General features: G+C 37.3%; 2 protein-coding genes across 3 annotated transcripts; one reads left to right on the top strand and one right to left on the bottom strand.

Annotated features, from left to right (window-relative positions):
- Window positions 1-346: 346 nt before the first annotated feature.
- On the top strand, window positions 347-10,813 carry LOC311299668 (solute carrier family 22 member 13). 2 transcript variants are annotated; one of them, XR_014629180.1, is made up of 10 exons: window positions 347-1,067; window positions 2,102-2,205; window positions 3,303-3,457; window positions 3,865-4,033; window positions 5,299-5,413; window positions 5,775-5,878; window positions 7,795-8,006; window positions 8,149-8,253; window positions 9,576-9,776; window positions 10,358-10,813. XR_014629180.1 is itself a non-coding variant. In XM_084423411.1 (10 exons), the coding sequence occupies exons 1-10, from the start codon at window positions 726-728 to the stop codon at window positions 10,458-10,460; spliced, it is 1,614 nt and encodes a 537-aa protein (XP_084279537.1). In that variant the 5' UTR covers window positions 347-725; the 3' UTR covers window positions 10,461-10,813. The 2 variants fall into 2 exon arrangements, 1 of the variants encoding a protein (XP_084279537.1); XM_084423411.1 differs by having other exon boundaries at window positions 8,145-8,253.
- A 436-nt stretch (window positions 10,814-11,249) lies between these two features.
- Window positions 11,250-17,155, bottom strand: LOC311299667 (digestive cysteine proteinase 2). The gene is made up of 11 exons (XM_084423410.1): window positions 16,965-17,155; window positions 16,668-16,727; window positions 16,493-16,585; window positions 16,231-16,403; window positions 15,857-16,106; window positions 15,577-15,772; window positions 14,296-14,486; window positions 14,089-14,180; window positions 13,708-13,869; window positions 13,285-13,474; window positions 11,250-12,625 (listed from the first exon to the last, which is right to left on the bottom strand). Exons 1-11 carry the CDS (start codon window positions 17,032-17,034, stop codon window positions 12,438-12,440), a joined length of 1,665 nt encoding a protein of 554 aa, XP_084279536.1. The 5' UTR covers window positions 17,035-17,155; the 3' UTR covers window positions 11,250-12,437.
- Between the last annotated feature and the right edge of the window lie 4,365 nt (window positions 17,156-21,520).

Raw genomic sequence — 21,520 nt, 5'->3', positions numbered from 1 at the left:
TTTCTCCAAGTGCCCGTCTCTGACTCTTGTTTTGAGCCGGAGGTTGTTGTTCCCAGTATAAGGTACAGTGGGTCGCGTGGGACTCATTTACACAGAGCTTTGATCTACAGTCTCATTATGCGCGTGTCCCAATTAGACCAAGACGCCACCATCCACCACTTGCACAAAATGCTCGAAAGGGATTTTTCAAACTAATCAGCCAATTCACTCCAGACAATGGTGTTTGCTTTTTATTATCCTTTGCGTACAGGGCATTCTTCATGGTTTCTGGTCAAATTAGTAAAAGTAACAGCAGCTGCTCTCGATCCATTCCAGACGACACTGTTCTGCTCCAGCCTTTCTAGTTGCTTCACGATTTTGTAACAAGCTGAGCGCGCGGGGTGTGTGGTGTTTTACACACAGATCTGTCGCGAGCCATGGGAAAAGGCGTCTGGAAAGTGGACATCAACTCACTTTGACATGTATGATCTGTTTGGTCTTGAACAGGACTTGCTTGTGCGACAAAATATAATTTTGTTGTCCCTAAGATGATGTAGATTAACAACAACAATGGCACGTGCTGCGTAAACATATTGATTTCTGCGCGCGTTCCTCAGGATAGAAAACAATGCTTAATTGTGCTGTTTTTATAAACGTTACAAGCTTCACTGTACTCTTGATCACTGGGTTTTGATGGGGGTGTGAAGGCGCATTTCCCCTCAAGACTTATTTTTTCAAACTCGAGAATGAATTTCGACCAGTTGCTGGTCACAGTCGGTGGCTTTGGGAGATACCAGAAGCTTTTGTATGTGTGGATATGTTTACCGCAGATCTTTCTCGCATTCCACATGATGGCGAGCGTCTTCACAGGCGCCACGCCACCCCACTATTGTCGGGGTTCGAGGAGGGACGAGGACTGGTCGCTTACCGCCTCCAACCTTTCAAATGTGAACATGAGCATCTCTCTTCTGCCGGGGCACGCGGACTCGTGCACGGTAGTTTCAGGACAGAACCGTAGTGCACGCTCCCGTTGTGAGACAGGATGGGTGTACAACCACGAGATCTTCCACAGCACCACTGTCAGTGAGGTAAACACGGGTTAATGTGACGTCCTTATTCTTAAATGGGCACAATAAGTATTATTTGACCAAACCAAATGTTATAGCGTAATATATAGGATAGTAAATGTACATGTAGTTATAATAAAATAAAACTTGTATCATTTTTGTTACATAGTAGCCTACTCTATAACAACACATAGGCTAAATAATATATAGCTAAGTCCTCCGAGGAATAAACAAATAATTTTGTTCTATTTATTGGACATTTTATTTTAGTGAATTTCTCTAACACCATACATGTCACAGTTTTTTTTTTTTGTCCTGTTAAGAGAAAATGTTTGGAGGTTTCACCATGACCATGTCAACAACAACTCCTTGGTCTTTAAAAATAACTGACATTAATTTAGTGATCAAATTTAGCACTCTAATGTAAATATGACCATATTTTGTAATTATAATTTAACACAGACTAATTTTCAGATTATTTGTTATTAACAGCATCTACTGATGAGAAATTATATATAAATATACTTATAAAATATTAGATATTATTATTATTATTATTATTACTCCCATTAGTACACTTCTTTTTTCATTGCATGTTGCCCCAAGAACACATTAATATGCAAATTAGATACAATGTATAGACACATTGTATTGAATGGCATGTCAATTCATTATGTTATATCTTTCATAACGTAGTTGAGAATAATCTTTATACAAAGTTTGGTTAAAAAAATCCTGACACCTAAAAATACTAAATAAAAAATAAATAAATTATGGGTCTCAGTAGGATTATAAATATATAACACATTTCTGTTCAAAAGTGTGGGGTCAGTAAGATTTTTAAAATAAATTAGTTATTTTACTCAGCAAGGACACATTATACACCATATACACATCACATGCCCCTTTTCTTCTTCCAAAATTGCATTTGTAACTCTAGATTTGCGAGGAAGAAACAAGTGCAAGAAAAACTCCCAAAACAAAACATATAAAAAATAAACCAGTAATGATTTTTCATGTACTAATATTAGGGTTTTGTGTGTTTGTTTGTGCAGTGGGATCTGGTGTGTGAGAATGCAGGTCTGAACAGTCTGGGCTCATCTGTCTATATGCTGGGGCTGCTGGTAGGAGCTGTTGTGTTTGGAGCGATGGCAGACAGGTATACACACACACACACACACATCCTCACACTTCACATGTGCGCTTTGTTCGCTCAGCCCTAAACAACCTGAGGGAAACTTGAAGTCATGCCCTGCTCATAGCTCTCTCTCTCTCTCTGTCTCTCTTTCTATGTTATTAATTTTTTATATCAAATGCATGTTGCCTAGAGCTATTTTATACATTCATAGAAAGTAAATACACACCACTGTTTCCAACTTAATGGTCTGTATACTTTGTGTACACTAAATAGCAGTGGTTCTCAAAATTCCTCTGAGACCTGAGCAAATGTCCAGGGGACATACATGTTGTTGACATAACCTTAATTATAATGCTATAGAAAAACACTACTGAGAGCATATATTTGAGTTTACTTGTTCTTATTACAACAGAAGTACCAGAGAGACATATCAGCTTTGGACAAATAATGCTATAGGGTGAATTGAAGTTTAAAATAATTTTTTTACATTTTCAACTTTCTTTAGTGTGTAACGTTGAAAAAGTACAAAGTCACTCAAGGGGAGTTATTCTCTATATCAGTGTCAGTGTTTCTGAACTCCCTGAAACGCCTCCATTGTAGTCTTGAGTTTTCTTCCGGGAACAAACACGTCACAATATTCCTCATTTAAATAATTCCCGCCCAAGGCATATGCAGAATAAAGGGGCGGGGCCTGGTTGAGTTAGTTAGTAGTGTGTTGAATCTCACGGTTATGGTAAGGGGCGGGGCATTTCCCAAACACACTGGAAGCTGTTGACCAATCACAACACACTGTTCCAACTGACCAATCAGAGCACATTATGCTTTTCAGAAAGAGGGGCTTCATAGAGACAGGAACTAAACAGAGCGTTACTGACAGACTGGGAAGAGAGGAACTTTTTTTAACATTCAAGAATGAAAACCTATTCTAGTAGAACCTAGAAAGAAAGAAAAAAGATTTTGTAAAGGGCATAATATGGCCACTTTAAGGAAAACCGAGGCATTATTTGACATTGAGATGCTCAAAAGTCTCTTCTGTATTATAATAAAAAAAACATTCATCCATCCAACAACATTCCTCATCAAATCGTTCTCATTCTTTCTCTCTCTCTCTCTGTAAGGTATGGGAGGAGGTTTGCCTTGCTCTTGTCTTTAGCGCTTCAGACAGTGTTTGGTGTGGCCGCTGCCTTCGCTCCAAACTTCCCCGTTTATGTCACCCTGCGCTTCATCATAGGAATTTCAGTGTCGGGTGTGATAATCAATGCATTTGTGCTAGGTGAGCCTCAGCATGCTGGAGTCACTCTCTCTCATATCAAGAAAACATTTACTTATCCATCTAATTAGTTAGCACTGATCATGCACGATGAAATCAAATGGAAAAGAAGATGATAACTTGACATAGTTGTAGATATTCACTAATGATAGAACACATGTTGAACATCAATTGGCATAATTGAGGATGAGGATTGTGCCCTTGAGCAAGACACTGATGATATTTTTAGTAAACACTACATGATATTTTAAGTCAAATTCACACACCTAACTCTTGCTCAGTGTGACGTTGAGATTAAATGCCAACAGTAACAAACCTATTTCTTCTTTACCATAGACCTAAATACCCTAGATTGAGCCCTTAAACCCCAATCCCAACCTCTCCCCCAAACACTTAACCTCCCTCCACAGGCACAGAGTGGACCTGCACACAGAGACGGATGCTGGCCGGCATCTTCACCGACTACTTCTTCGGTTTTGGCTACATGCTGCTGGCGGGTTTAGCCTATCTCATCAGAGACTGGAGGAAGCTGCAGCTCGCCATCTCCGCACCAGGCTTTCTCTTCATATTCTATATCTGGTGAGACAACACAGAAGTATATATCAAGTTAACGAGTGAATAACAAATAACTTCATTTTAGGACTGTCAAATCGATTAAACGAGATTAATCACATCTAACATAAAACATTGTAAATATATATTATATGTGTGTGTGTACAGTATATACACTCACCTAAAGGATTATTAGGAACACCTGTTCAATTTCTCATTAATGCAATATTCTAATCAACCAATCACATGGCAGTTGCTTCAATGCATTTAGGGGTGTGGTCCTGGTCAAGACAATCTCCTGAACTCCAAACTGAATGTCAGAATGGGAAAGAAAGGTGATTTAAGCAATTTTGAGCGTGGCATGGTTGTTGGTGCCAGACGGGCCGGTCTGAGTATTTCACAATCTGCTCAGTTACTGGGATTTTCACGCAAAACCATTTCTAGGGTTTACAAAGAATGGTGTGAAAAGGGAAAAACATCCAGTATGCGGCAGTCCTGTGGGCGAAAATGCCTTGTTGATGCTAGAGGTCAGAGGAGAATGGGCCGACTGATTCAAGCTGATAGAAGAGCAACTTTGACTGAAATAACCACTCGTTACAACCGAGGTATGCAGCAAAGCATTTGTGAAGCCACAACACGCACAACCTTGGTTGTATGGTGTTCCTAATAATCCTTTAGGTGAGTGTATGTACTGTATATATAGATTCACAAACTGTTATGTTAAATGTGATTAATCGATTTGACAGCACTACTTAATTTGATATTTTTTGGGGTCTCTTACGCTCACCAAGGCTGATTAATAATACAGAAAATACTGTAATATTGTGCAATTTTGTCAAATGTAATTTACTCCTGTGATCAAAGCTGAATTTTCAGCATCATTACTCCAGTCTTCAGTGTCACATGATCCTTCAGAAATCATTCTAATATACTGATTTGGTTATTTATTATTTTGATCAATGTTGGTAAACAGTTTTTTATTTTGTCTGAACTTACTGTAACTTTATTTTGATAACATTTTAAAATAAGGTTTATATTTTTACTGGATTTAAACTTTAAATAAAAGTGTACATTTATTATTATTTATAATAATAATACTAAAATAATTAATTTAAAGCATTGATAGTATAATTTTTATATGTATCTGACATAAGGCTCAGAGACTCTCTTCCTCATAAGTCTCTCTTTCACTCTCTCTCTCTCTCTCTATCACTCTTATAACTTGACTTCCTCCCTTCCTCTGCCTTTATTGTTCTGACAACATAAATCTCTCCTCTCCTCCTTTTTCTCAGGGTTCTTCCACATTCAGCCCGTTGGCTGTTGGTGAATAACCGAAAGGAAGAGGCGATTGATCTTCTGCGTAAGGCGGCTTCGGTCAATGGCCGCACCTTACCTCCCTCTGTTCAGGTACCACCAACTCTCTCATGGACTTGCTTTCACTCTTTCTGGCTTTTTTTCCGTCACGCCTCTGGCACAATCTTCAAATCCCATAAAAACTCTTAATAGCTCTGTTAGCATCACCATGACAACAACCATCCCCCACCCGAGGAAACCAAGGAGCCTTTGTCTGTAGTCTTTAGGAAGTGATAGTCTGAAGCTTTGGTTCACAACACCAGGGCAACAAGGAGATGACTTTCACATCATCAGATCATCAAGTGCATTTACCAATGTTTCTCCCATCGTGTGTGTATAAATGTTTGGTTATGAAAACAGGATGTTTTTATAGCATTTGCTGCACTGTTTTAAAGCATCACGTCTGTTATCACAGGTGGAGCAATACGAGGGCCCGCAAGATCGCAGTCAGTATACAGCTGTGGATCTGCTCCGAACTCCCCAGATGAGGAGGAGAACGCTCATACTCTTCTACATCTGGTGAGATGTAGATGTATAGTTTCAATAAATTACACGTTTCTTCAACTTCAGGCACTTTTATATCCATTTATATATTTGTATTAAAACTAAGACACTTCAGTGTTATATGAAGGTCATGTTAAAAGTGTCGGTTACACTTTATTTTATGGTGTCATTGTTACAGTGTAATTATACATTTAAGTACTGAGTAATATTAAGCAACTACATGTACTTACTATAGGGTTAGGGTAGGATTATGATTTGGTTGAGGGTTAGTTGCATGTAATTATGTATCATTTGCTGTTATTACTATGGTAAGTACATGGAACATATGTAACAAGGACACTGTAAAATAAAGTGTTACCAAAGTGTCTTAGAAAGTGTTTATCATGCCTTCATTTTTTTAATTCCTGCTGCATTTCAAATGCCCTTTATGTTAATGTTTTACTCTGGTCCCATAACATGAAAATTCCTCATATTAATATTATTAAAGGTAAATGTCACCCCTTAAATAGAATATTTTTTGTTGTGTATCATTTCCAATCAAGCTGTAATTTTGTCAAATTCTGCAAAAAAGACTGAAAATATTATTTCATTGTGTATATATTTAGGATACATAAAATTCTAGTTATGAAAGTAGAAAGGAATCTGCCATTTTTTTTTGTTTTTTAAAGGGATAGTTCACCCAAAAAATTTAAATTCTGTCATTAATTATTTACCCTCGTAAGACTTTTCATCTTCAGAACACAAATGAAGATCTTTCTTATGAAATCTGAGAGCTTTATGTCCCTCCATTGACAGCTACGCAACTACCACTTTGACATTTCAAAAAGTTCATAAAGAGATTGTAAAACTAATCCATATGAATTGAGTTGAATTGATTCAATTCAATTGAATTGGTTTAGTCAAAGCTTTCTGAAAATACTCTATCGCTTGAGCTTTGGGCTTTTATACACTTAGAAATTAGGGCTTTTATACACTTATAAACATTCATCAACTCACACATCAGTTGTGTTAAACAGAAGCTCAAGCATGTTCGAGAACAAATGAGGTTCATTCTCGTGTAAAGCGATCGAGTCTCTTCAGAAAATTCTGAAAAACCGCTCAGTTCATATGGATTAGTTTTACGATTACTTTATGAACTTTTATGAAGTGTCAAAGTGGTAGTTGCGTAGCTGTCAATGGAGGGACGGAAAGCTCTCAGATTTCATCATAAAGATCTTCATTTTGTGTTCCGAAGACGAACGAAAGTCTTACAGGTTTGGAATGACATGAAGGTGAGTAATTAATGACAGAATTTTCATTTTTGGTTGAACTATCCCTTTAAATGCTTTTAAACACACATTACAGATTAAGTACATAATCTGAGATGTGGTGGAAATCCATGACAAAGAGTCTCCAGTCAATTCAATTGAATTGGTTTAGTCCAAATTTTCTGAAAATACTCTATCGCTTGAGCTTTGGGCTTTTATACACTTAGAAATTAGGGCTTTTAGACACTTATAAACATTCATCAACTCACACATCAGTTGTGTTAAACAGAAGCTCAAGCATGTTCGCTTGATGTTTGAGAACAAATGAGGTTCATTCTCGTGTAAAGCGGTTTGAAACGACATGTAAGGTGAGTAATTAATGACAGAATTTTCATTTTTGGGTGAACTATCCCTTTACACACATTACAGATTAAGTACATTATCTGAGATGTGGTGGAAATTACACTTTGGTGAAAATCCATGACAAAGAGTCTCCAGTCAGAGTGTGAAAAGTGTCTTTTAAAGGTTTATTTTCTAAAAGTCCACATGCCCATAGCTGAAGAAGCACCCACAAACTCTATTGTGTGCAGTGTTGTATGTACATATGTACAGTATTCAGTGTTTGAAGTCATGTCCTTCACACGCACATAAAGGTCTCCCTTAATTGACTTTTTGTTTCTCCAGGTTTGTTAATGTGTTGGTGTATTATGGTCTGTCTCTGGGTGTGTCTGACCTTGGATCAGACCTTTACCTCACTCAGTTCATGTTTGGATTGGTGGAAATTCCCGCAAGGTCACTGGTGTTGGTTCTCCTGCCCTGCAGTCGACGAATCCCGCTGAGTGTGTTCCTGGCTGTGGGAGGCGGTGCATGTCTGCTTACCCTCACTGTCCCAGCAGGTGACCAGTCAAACATTGCCCAGAGACACTTTACTAGTCCTTTTACTACTTTTCCCAAGGGTGTAGTATTTTCTTGCACTATTGTGGCCATTCCTACTCTCGTTTCCCTCATTTTCTTTCACACTCTCTTTCTCTCAGACAGTGCTAATATCCGAACTGGTTTGGCCATGGTGGGGAAATTTGGAATTACAGCGTCTTTTGCCATCATCTATATTTATTCTGCGGAACTTTTTCCAACTGTTCTCAGGTACTCGCATTCGCATCATATATTCAGTGGATATGAAAAAATCTATACACCCTTGTTATAAAAAGGTTTTTTTGTGATGAAAAATGAAACAAAGATAAATCATATTAGACCTTTTGCACCTTTAATGTAAAAATTGCAATCTATGCAATGCCTCCGAAAACCAAAGTGACACAATTCAGAAAAAAAAGATAAAAATTAAAACTTAAATTAACTTAACTCCAAAAGAGTGCACACCCTTTTATAATTAGTATGTGGATGTGTTCAGAATTAACGAATCATCAAGGTCATGTGAAATAGTACACACAGTGACAGAAAAGACTGTGTATATATAAAATGGCATTTTGTATTATGCATTGTGGCATGACTTTCTTGTTTTTGATTCAAATGTTTCTTTATAGGGGTCATATTATGCTCATTTACAGATTCAGAATTTGTTTATGGGGTCTACCGAATACATTTACATAATTTAATGTTAACTATTTTTCATTAGTTTGTATTGTTGCAGCACCTGTTTTCACTCTCTTTCTGAACTCTTTTGTTTTAGGGTCCGTTTCATGCGTTTTGTCCATTCATTTACACAACAGCATTTTGGGGGCTTGAAAATGCAAGAAAATGGGTTTCAAAGCACAAGTTTTTGAAATCGATACAGTTATCATCCCCGAAGTTGTGAAAATGGTGACGCCATGCGCATGCGTATTACGTGTCCAGTCTATAGGCGCATTGTGTTTCTTTCTATGATTTCTTTATCAAGTGACATCGCCAACTACGGCATCATAATACAGCGATTTTAGTCGTTTTCGTGGATCCGTGTGAATGGGGATTGTTTTGATAAGGTTGTCGTCTGTACTTGGAAAAAAGCTTTTCCATTTTTAGTACATCATTGTCATGTAAACGTACCCTTATTTTGGGTTCTTTAAAACACGCCTTCCGAAAACTCTGCTCTGATTGGTCTGCCGGTCGCAGTGTGTTGTCAAGTCAAGTCACCTTTATTTAAATAGCTAATTTTACAATACTGATTGTTTCAAAGCAGCTTTACAGTGATAAAGCTGTTTGTTGTGATTGGTTAACCTTTTAGAGTGCGTATCAGAAATGTAACGCTCCTTACAATAATGTTACTGCCTAGAGGCGCTGTAAACATTGACATGTTTATGGCTCTTTCTAAACATAATGTGCTTTGAAACAATGTGCCATGTGAAAGCACTGTATCAGATAAATATGACTATATATCACAAAGCAAGCAGCCTCTGGTGGGAGTGAAGAGCTGTTTGCTATTGTCAAACAGTATGTGGAAATAATTTCTAATATGCCTTTTGTGTCTGCAGACAAACAGGTATTGGCGTTTCCTCGATGTTCGCACGGATGGGTGGAGTTTTAGCGCCACTAATAAACCTGCTTGGACGCCACACACCTGTTGTGCCAATGGTGATATTTGGCTTCACGCCTCTGCTTGCTGCAGTGTTTGCCCTAGCATTACCTGAGACTGCCAATCAACCACTACCAGACAGCATTTATGATACAGAGAAGTACACAACGAATCCTCCTCATACACTTGTGCTGCGTTCCAGTCCACTTTTAGACACGCACTTGCGAACTTCGTGAAGTGGACGAGGGAAGTTTAGATGGACAGACCCTCGTTCCCTCGATTTTGACAGAGGGAGCAAGTCTACTTCATATGTCCCACAATGCAGTACGATTGAGACGTCACCACAGATCTCGTCTAATCACCACCACAACAAACAACTCTATGATATATTAATTCTATTTTTTTTTTTATTGAAAACAACCCAAACACCATATACATTTGGATGCTGCATTAAACAAATTCTTAAAGGGAAAACAAATGTAAATAATAAATCAACTACATAGCTGATTCCAAGTGATCAAGGGCTTAGGACGTTCCAATTCAGCCCATTGCAGTTTCCGCCAGTAGTGGGCACTCGCAATGACGTACATCCGAGTGAACGAGACGGAGGGAAGTTAGCAAGTGAAGGGCATGACAATTTTGGACTGGAATGCAGCCTTGGACAGTTCACCCTAAAAATGAAAGACCTTTAACCCTGCTAACACATCTCTCAAATAGTTTCTTCTCCTTTTCCTCCTTTAGGTCTACTCTGAAATATGACGGACAAATTCCTGTCCATTCCAGCCAATCACCAAGCAGCACAGAAGGACAGGAACTGCAGAGTTTAGCAGACGAGTCCAGATAGGCATACATGATCACACACAGACTATGCAGTCTCTCTTTGTAGAGTGTTTTTCTTTATCAGTCATGCTGATGACAGTGAAACTTGCTAATGGTTCAGGTTTTGATACATTTTGATACATTTTATAATATTTTTTTGGAAAGGCTGTAGGTTGTGTATTTAACGGAATTACAAAAGGACTTGCAGTTTTAAAAAAATAAAGTTTAAATAAAGTTGAGTGGATCTGAAAGCAATGCAATTGGCTCTATCCACCCAAATTGTTTATCTGGCCTCTCTATGCAAAACAGATATGCTCCAAACAAAACATTTGTGAATGAGAAAGCTAAACTAAATAAATTTAACAGATATTCATATTTAAAATGTGGATTTATTTTTTTTTCTTTTTGGTAAATGGACCAAAAACATTGATGACTCATCCTGCACAAGAGATTTTTGTCCAATCAGATGCTCTTTAGAATGAGATCGTCCCTCCCACTGGCACCACTGAAAACTGACCAGCAACTTTTGCGAGTGTTTGGTCTAGTGGAGAGAAAACCAGTGCCTTCTTTGTAATGTGGTCCTTTATGCATGTGTCCAGTGTTTAGGAATTACAACATATTTGTCTTTTGTGGGCTTGGATTTAGTTTTGCTTGAGATGAAAATTCCCAAAGCTTCTGCCTGTTTGAAAATGATTTATTAGCATGTTAGCATCCTGAATAGTCTCAGTAGCTACAGGGGGAAATAGCTTGTTTAGTGCTGATTTGTCTGCATTTAGATTTTCTATTGATTTTAGTGAAAAAACGTCATCATACGCACAATTAAAGTGGTTTAATGTCAGTGTGGGATTGATATGCCATGTCTCTCCAACTTTGCTTGAGCCAATGATACATACACTTCTGCAGCCATACACTGCCAAATGACACAATCTAGTTTTAAACTTTACATATTGACATTAACTTTTTTTTTAAAGGGAATTGTAGTTTTACTGCATGAAATTGTTTGATAGAAATTAACTATTTTATTAAAGGCCTAATGCAATTTATCTAACGTTCTCAGTGTTGATAGGGGATCAGATCTTAAAGGGATAGGTCCAATGATATAAACAAATCTGTCATTATTTACTCGCCCCCAGGTTTAATTTAAACCCTTGGGCTGTCCTATAAAATAGGTGCTGTGTCCTATAATACTTACATGCTTTGGACAGTCATGCAGAAACACTGTTCATTTGGAAAAATGTCAAATGGTGACACAAAACGTGTCAATCGGAGTTAAGAAGAGACTCATTCTTACCTTTATTTTCCGAAACGTTCATTCAGGAAAAACTTGATAGTACTTTCGGCAATGTATAATTTGAGGATGAGTAATGCCAGAGCTTTTATATAAACAGGTCACGTGCAGGTTATATAAACACTTTTATATAAACAGGTCATCGTCCAATCAATGACAATGCCACCCGGGGTTTAGAATAGCCTGGGGTTAACCAACCCAGGGTTAAGCCTAGTCCCAGACTAAAATGCATGTTTGAGCTGTTTTGTCTCAGGATGCACATCAATAGAACTATCCCTTTAACCAAAACATTTTTCATATCACCGCATGATTATTAGGATCTTAAGGCTCTTACTCTGTCATGAGATGTTAACTGATTTGTAACTGCCTGGTCCTCCTGTGAAAGGCAAGGTCTTGCAATGTGAGGAAATGAAAAGACGCTGAGATGACATGAGAATAAAGCAATTAGCGTCTAATGAAACTGTTTTAAAGGCCTGCTAGTTGCTGATCATTGCCTGTGGACAAGTATGAGTGAGTGTTACTTTTGCTGCATGATGCAAGTCTTCATGTGATTTTACAATGAACAAGCAGTTTGTTATTAAGACTTTCCATGTATTGACATTCCGACTGAAGCACAATAAAACTGTGATCAATTGTCCAGCACCCAGGATCAAATAAAAGCAATGAAAACAATCCCGCTGTTGTGTGATTTTCTTTGTAGGATGCGTATGTATGTTAAGCTAATGTAACGTAAGTAGCATCAGTGGCCACACCACAGTTGTTGTCTTTCATGGACATCAGTACATAGCCATCATTGCCCCAGTAAGTGGACCAGGAGTTCTTCACTAGCCAGTAGGGCTCGTTATCCAGTATCCCATAACCGACTGCTAGCACAGCATGATCCAAGTCGTCGGTCCCGTTTTCTGTGGATATAGAAAAATGCAACATGAATTGTTGGTTACTATAGAAAAATAGTACTATATACTTGATTTAAAGCAATCTGTAAGACATTTCTATGTTCAAAATAGTATTCATGAGTATGAAATATAAACTGCATAATATTATCAGATTTGTTTTTTTAGGATGTAACAAGGAAAACAAAAATGACTGCAGTATACAGGCAATGCTGACATGTACTATTTTCCAAAATGCAACATTTCCAGCTGCAAAATGTTATTTTATAATAAAAAATAACAATATAATATATAAAACCATTTTGCAGATGGAAACAAACATTTATTGTTGTTATTTATGTATATAAATATGTAGCTAATATAGACCTTTATATACATGTCCCAAACAGATAGAAGCATGTAAATATTTAGTTTTTAATTATGAATATTTGTAGTCATGTTTCCCAAAATGTTTCCATCTGCAAAATTGTATTTTCTTTATAATCTACTAATATAATTTAATGATAAAATAATATTATAATAATATTATAATATATATCAATAATATTACATTTTGTAAAAAAAATAAAATAATAATAATAATAATAATAATGATTATATATATATATATATGCACAACAAGTGTTAGGAGGATTTAAGTTAGTGAGGCAGAATGTGTGAGGACTCACTGCAGGCCGGTTCGTAGTAGACTCCGTTGCTGTAGAAGGAGAAGGAACGGTGAGCAGCGTCGATGCTGACTGCTACAGGTCCGAATTTAAAGATAGCGACCTTCAGAGCCTCAATATCACCACTGGTCACGTTAGTGTAACCCTTCAACTGTGCCACCATGGAGGACTTATCGTAATGACACAAACCATTCTGAAACACACACAGTCATCTGATTAGTGACCCGTTTAACCATCCGTGTCTGATGGACCGAAATCTTAATTTCTACTTTCTAGAAAGCAAATTATATTAGGTGGACCTTTTCATGCAATCAGGAAATATTGTTTCCCATCAGAGGTCAATTATAACCGAAACAACTCTTTGAATCAGTCAGAAACGTTTGTGCCAGGTGGAGGTGTGTGTGTGTGTGGTGCATGTACACACACCATGCCCATATATCCTCCATAGCTCTCAGCGGTTGAAATGCCACCATGCTTCATGATCCACTCAAAAGCTCTCCACTCCTCTCCTCCATCACAACCATTATTCCCAAATCCCCACGTGCAGTCGACCAGCATCTGCTGGGACAATGATGTCAGCTGTCCCGTCTAAGAGAGGGAAAGACAAGGAATAGTTCAAATCGGTGTCAGTGAGGTAAAAAACTCCATTCAGTTGGACATAACGAAGACAAGGTGAAAGAAATTCATACAGGTTTGGAACAATTTGAGGCTGAGTAAATGATGACAGAATTTTCATTTTTTTGGTGAACTATCCCTTTAAAAATGGCCATGCCCACTCTTACAAAAAAGTTTGTGGTGTGGATCTACCTTCAGGAAAAGAGCTCCCTCTAGTGTTCCAGTGGAGGCAAAGCTCCAGCAGGATCCACACACGGCCTGGTCTTTCACAGGCGTCACAGCACCTGAAAATACAGAAGAGTATATCGGTGTCTGTGTATCATTCCTGCAATACTAAACATGCATAGAAAGACTCTGACTTCACATACAACTCTACAAATACGAACAAGAATCACACACCAATCAGCCTCCAGTCTATTGAATCAGGGGTGGATATAGAGCCCATTTCAGAGGGAAAAGGCTGAGCCTTTCTGTGAACATGAGATCTTTTACATCCTCTCATCATGGCCAGCTCTTCGTGAGACCGATCCGCCAGGTGATTGACAGAGAGGGAGAACGAAAGACCAGCTCTGTTCATAGAGTGCACATACCTGAAGAAGAAAAGGATGTCAAACTCATCATACTCAAAGATCATTCTCATTATGTAATTGTAGTTTATCATGGCTCCATATTCTCATTTGTTTCTAGATAGCTGATATGTCTATGTACTGTAACCAAAAAAAAAAAAGGCCTAGTAATTTTTTCAAAGATACAGTCTTTATTTAAAATCAAATCTATTTTTCCTGCAATATTTGCTGTTTAAAAAAAGTAACTTTTTTGGTAACACTTTATTTTACAGTGTCCATGTTTCATGTACTTACCATAGTAATAACAGTAAATTATGCATAATTACATGCAACTAACCCTCAACCAAACCCTAATCCCTACCCTAACCATACAGTAAGTACATGTAGTTAATTAATATTACTCAGTACTTAAATGTATAATTACATTGTAACAATGACACCTTAAAATAAAGTGTAACCACTTTTTTTTACAGTGTCCTTGTTACACATGTTACATGTAGTTACTGTAGTAATAACTATAAATTATGCATAATTGCATTCAATCAACCCTAAATCAAACCCCAATCCTAACCCTAAACCTATAGTAAGTACATTATTAGTAAGTGCGCAAGTGATATTATTACTCAGTACTTAAATTTATGATTACACTGTAACACGGACACCTACAAATAAAGTGTAACCAAAAATTTACATTTTAAAAGGCTAGTTGCCACCCTCATATAATATACCACTTAAAAACTAGCCTTTCTAAAAGTGCCAATCACTATACTATTGTCATAATAATAATAATAGTAATAGTAATGCTACTTATGCAACCAAAACAAAGCAACTATTTGGCATCAGATTCTGCTTGTTTTAAATAATTTAAATTATATTTCTCCCAAAAATGTGTGCCTTTAATATTTTTAATTTTAAATACATTTTAATATTATAAAAGCAATCCAGGTCATGCTGTATTGTGAATATAATCATGGCTATGGGGGTTGCGTGTTGTGCCTAACAACTATTCACAATATAGCAGCCTTTCATAGCAATAAAATAATTAAGGGTCTTTTTTCCTCAACTTTATTACAAATCACCAAATCTCTAGGAATATTTGTTGTTTTTTCCTCACCGAATATTATGTACAAAGTTGTGCTCGCGCTCCTCGTGCTCCTTCTCGCTTTCATACTGACGCTCAAACTTCTCCTTAAAGTGGCCGAACATACGGTGGGCGTGGCTAACAGGAGAGGTGTGGACATAGTCTTGAAGGGGGTTGGCCAATAAATGATGCTCCATACCAGGACCAGGAAAGTCACCACAGGTCATTCCTAAACACAAGAGTGAGCATTTGATTAGATGGTCTGTAAGTGGCAGAAACATGCCATGTCACTGAATGTGTGTTCTCCAGTTACCTCCTGGTAGTTTGAAAATGTCAGACTCAGTTCGAGGACTGAAGTCACTGTAGTCAATAATGTATTTGTCGTAGTGGGATCCCAAAAGAGTGTTGAAGCCCATCATCTCATAGTGGTACGGGACGGCTGGGGAATCATTGCCCTCTGGACGTGTGACCCACAGACGATACGTGTTCTTCTTATGACCAACTTTTGTGACATTTTTCCAGACCTCACACAGAACGCCTGCGTAATACTCTATCTTCTCAAACTGCAAAACAAACAATGATTTTATACACATTTCAGCCTCGTTGCAGGTTTGAACGACATGAGAAAGAGTAAATGATGAGGGAATTTTCACTTTTAGGTGAACTGGCCCTTTAAGAAGTACATACTTCAAAGCCCTGCAGATCAGGCAGTGCTGTCTGTGGAAGTATTGGATCCTCCTTGGTACCATTAAGCTGGAAACACTTCATAGTATTGAATTCTGTCTCAGTGGTAACTGGTGTGATCTTGTAAGTGACACCATAATCCAAGTCGTTCCCGATAAAAAAAGTGCTCACTTGACCTGTATAGATGGCAGCAATTAGTAGAAACTACACACATAATCTATTCCATTTCAATACTGCCTGATTTAATCATCTGATGATGACTGACCATGATAATAGTCGATGCGACCTCTGTTCCCCTTAAGGTCGTACCAAGCTTCAAACGGTTCCTTTATCTCAGCATAAGGCAAAGTCAGCATACCTACATAAAAGAGGTACATGTAACATACTGGAAAAGAAGTGTCCTGTACTGGGATGTACTGTGTAATTAGGCAGAAACGCACCTTTGACATGATACATCTTTCCAAAATCAGGAACTGTTCTGCCACCAACTGGTGTGGCATCTGGGGAAGATGTAAAAGTTTCATTAGCTTTTACTTTTATGTATTAACAAATACACAGACATAACATACACACTACGAATACTTAAAACCTTACTAAGCCTAAATATGCAATTGCATTCTCCCTCAACACGTTTAGTGTTAAAAACAGCACAGGAAATATATGGCAGCCATTAAATCACGAGATCAAGTATTACATTATAATGTTTTCTTCCTGTTGTCATGTTGTTTTCTCTTTACCTGCAGCACACAGCAGAAGCACGAACCCAGCGAGAAGACGCCACATACTGCAATCTAAAGCGACAAACATCCACTGGAGATGGAAAATAAGCTTTCGTCCGTCTCAAAGTCAGTCCCGAATCAAAACCGTGTGTGTGTGTTTGCGCCAGTGACGAGGCGCGATAACAGAAAAAGTTCCAATAGAAACACGCGAAGGAGGGGCTGAATTAAAGTCATATGACATTAGGATCTATTGCTGTCACATGACTGTAGTCAGCTGTTTTCTGAGGGCAATATCCTTGACCGGTTTTATGGCGGTTAAAATTGCTGACTTCATTTCTAACTAGAAGTTCACGGTGTATTACAGATATTAAACAAGATTGTTCACTACACGAATCCTGTAAATCAGAATTAAGCATCTAAACGAGAAAGATGAAGCGTAATGAAAGTGAAGTGTATTGAAATGAGAGATGGGAAGTAACTTTGCAGAAATGCTTGAAACAGGAGATGAGCAGCTGACAGTGAATAACTACACCACCAACAACAACAAATCATCACATATAATGTATCAATTGCTGGTTTAAATTGTTTTAATAGTGACTTTATTTCACAATTCTAACATTTTTCTAGAGTTTACATCTAGCAAATCAGATTTTTTTTCTGGCTTCCATAAACTCCCCCGTTACATCCGCACACGATGATGTACTGTTAACTAAGACAAATATGTATATATATATTCTACTTTGTACTGTGCAACTGTCTTTAAGCAATTAAATTATGTTTACAAACTTTATTTTTCTTACTACAGCAGTTTGTTAGTACTAAAATGTATACATGTCATAAGTTTAACTAAAGCCATCTGTCACAGAGTGGTTTATTAATGAAGCAAATCTGTTATTTTCTCTTCTTTTTTTATAAAATATGTCATACTTTGTGGTCTCCTCTCCCCATTCTTCTTAAGACTGAGTTCTTCCGATATAGGCCAATATGTGAATAGATTTCTTTGTATAGATTTAAGTCAAATTTATATTTTCCTTCTTAACCCATGGCAGAGCTTTGGTGGAAAACCTGCAGACATAGCCAATGTAAACACAGAGAAATAAACATTTTCATCATTTTCTCACCCTCATGTCGTTCCAAACCTGATTGACTTTTGTGGGTTTGAGTGAATATTATGGGTAGATCTCTTTACTGCCCTAGTACTTCAGAAATCCATTTAATGTAAATGTAAAATGTTTAATGTAAAAGTGGGACAGTGGCCTTCATCATCACTATTCTAATGCCTATCTGATGCAAGACATTCATCAATATGCTAATTGAGGACTGTTGGGACACAGTCCAACTCAGCCGTTTACACCTCAATGACATATTTACTTGTGTGTTCTAACATGTAACCACTGTCTGACATGTTTGGTCTCATCTGACAGCTTATAAACTGAACTGAATTGTGGTGAACTTAATAGTGATATCCTAACGTACAATCTAGGTACTATTGCTCAAACGTGCATTGAGGAGACTGTGTTAATATGTTATGTTAGGCCTACTTCTCCCCCTCTTGATCACCAACCATTTGCCTTATCTTTTGGTTTTCTGTCAGCTGGTTTTGGTGTTGGTATTCCACTCATGTTTAACAATGCTTTGCTCAGGGTATAAGAAGGAAAGGTAACTTTTGATCTCAGAGAAAGGCTTTAACCCTTCCACTAACGCAAGATTTGAAAACAAGTTTCAACTTTATATAAATACCAACAAGTGGGGTGTATATTATTATCAGTTTTATTTTGATAAACTTAACACAATATAACATTAAAATGGCATTAAAAGAGCTTTTACTGTGTAAGAAATTAAAGTCTGCCCCGACCCAGATTCCACTTCAAGATAGGTGCTGATCATGCTCATTCCCCTAAATGGCTTAATTATCATAGAGAAGAACAAAGTCAATAGTTGTGAACCATCTCAGACAATGAGGTATCTCAAATTCATTAACATACAGACCACAGCTGTTACAACAGGAGCAACTTCATTTACTTTAGGGCTGGTAAACTGTCACAGGATAAAAAAAATTGATGATTAGGATGTTCGGGGTCCATTCCAACTCGGTGCTTCATGTACTTTGTCATCTGCAATAAATTATGGAAGGCCAAAAGGGTCAAAACATGTGAAACGAAAGTCTTAACACATAATTACGTTAACATGTAATTTACGTGTTTTGGCCCTTTTGGCCTTCATGAATAATCCTCTTCATTGAGATCTTGAACCTCCTCATCAAAGCTCGCGCAGTCGCTCTTTGATGCCATATGTCACATTGATTTTCTTCAGCCTCCTTGCAGCAAAAAAAAAAAAAAAAAAAAAAAACGAAAAGGGAGATCTTTAAGTTCTGTAGTTCAAAGCTACAAATAACTGTTGCTTACCTCCAGTTCGTGTTGCAAAATGGATTAACCATTACTCACTTCTTCCAAGCCACCTGTGATGTACACTTTGCCTCTTTTATTGTTAAAATCTTTTTGGGAAATAAAGCTGTTTTTAATTTTCATTGATGAATTATTGCAGTGTTCGGACATATTATAGACTGTTAATAATTAATTATATGTATACATGCGCGTAATTTGCACGGGGGTTACGGGGGTCATGACCCCCTCAAAAATCAGATCCAGCTAATATAACCCCCCCAATATCATCACATCATTCAGATTAAAATAAATATCAAATATTCCGAATTAATACTTTTGTTCGTTTTCTTTTTTAATTTCATTTGCCAGTAAGAAAGACAGTATCATATTTTAAATAATCTGTAATGTCCCCCCCCGCCTACCGCACCGACTACTTGGTATTACCCAACCCGCTTTCTCTACCAAGTTTGTTCACACTATTTTCTGCGCAGTCGCTGCTGGGATGAATGGTTGGAGAAAGCTGACGGTGCATGCTAACGGATGGAAAGATGAAATAGAACACTGAAAGCCAGCCAGACAACGATTTTTCATTGTTGGTCGACACCAGCCAAAAAGAGGAAAAATCCTGACCAAACGGAGGTACCCCTATTGCCAAGTTAACTGTTAAGTTAGCTCAGCATTTCTCAAAGGGCGCGGGCGCGGCCCACTGGTGGGGAATAGAGACATGACAAGTGGGGCGCGACAGGTTTTGTGCCCATCTATTTAATTCCTTTATTTATTGACCATACACTCAAAACATAACAAAGACACATTTTAATGTAAGCCTTGCTTAATCTTCTCACACGTAAGTTTAAAAGTTGTTCAAGGCGACCGTTATTGATCGCAGTATCACTTTATGGTTCCCATGGAGACGCGTCATTCATTGCTTGTCACACGGCATGATCTGCTTTTATTTCCTTGTTTATTCAAAATTTCACAAATTTGTTAGCTATAGCAGGATATATCATATATTTCGATTCTCAAATATGTGCAAGTGGATGTGTTTTGTTCTTCAAACACCTTTATAACGATCGCGTTAGTTGAGCTGTATGTGCAATGTATTTTATGTAACGTTAACGTTATCTTATTAAAAATACTTAAAAAATACGTACATTATTAGGAATTTACTACCTCCGGCTCAATTTGAGATTATTATTATTATTATTGTTATTTTTATTTATTCATTATTATTTTTTTGTTCTTTTTGCATGGAGTTTGCAAAGTGACAAAATGAATCAAAGCAAAACTAACGTTAGCCTAGTCCACACTTGTATTTTCTCAGTTTCTGAATTTGATGTTATCAGAGGCTAAATGCAAACACATTTTTTTTTATCTACTTTTGAGTCTTATTTCATGCAGAGTGATAATATAATTGCACTTTCATTTTCTCTATTTGAAAGTTTTTAATGCTGTTATTTTGATGTTAAGTTTTTAAATGTGATGTTAATAAAATACATTTTAACAGTTCAACTTAAAGCCTATTTTATTAACATTTTGTTGGGGTGATTGGGGACAGGTGGGGCTCTGACCCCTTTCCTACCTCCGAAGTGGGGAATGGCAGATGAAGTTTGAGAAACACTGAGTTTTGGTGATGCCCACCAATATGTGAAATCTGTTTAGAATAAAGGTGCAAGCTGCACTCCAGTGTGCCACCCTGTATTGTGTAATGTATTGAGAGTTGAATTGTGCATTATACATTTGCTGCATGTAGGTGCCAATACAGTGATGCAATTGATTAATCTTTAAGTTTTTTTTTTTTTTTTTTTTTTTAATAAGATATTGAACACACACAAAAAATCAATTAAATGGAAGCTGCCACTGCTGGCTAGTGCTTAAACACTTAATTTAACTACTGTGTCATTATGGCATAAATAGTCGTGAACAGCTGCATTTACGTTAAGTAGCCTAAATCAGTAAAAGTATCACAATGTATTTCTAATACAGGAACGGCAAATTAGCATGTTACCTTTTACGCAAGAAAATTATTCAATAAATTAATTAATTAATTAATATGCCGCGAGTTTAACCCCCCCAATGGTAGACCCAAAGTTACGCCCTTGTATGTATATAATTAATTGTAATCGACCTAAATGTTTTAGACAATTTTTAATGAGGAGAAGTAAGCGTCTATGTAATATTTTATTATCCTCA

The sequence above is a fragment of the Rutilus rutilus genome (assembly GCF_951802725.1).
Source record: "Rutilus rutilus genome assembly, chromosome: 11".
Lineage (NCBI taxonomy): Eukaryota > Metazoa > Chordata > Actinopteri > Cypriniformes > Leuciscidae > Rutilus > Rutilus rutilus.
This window is presented reverse-complemented; position numbering and strand designations above follow the sequence as displayed.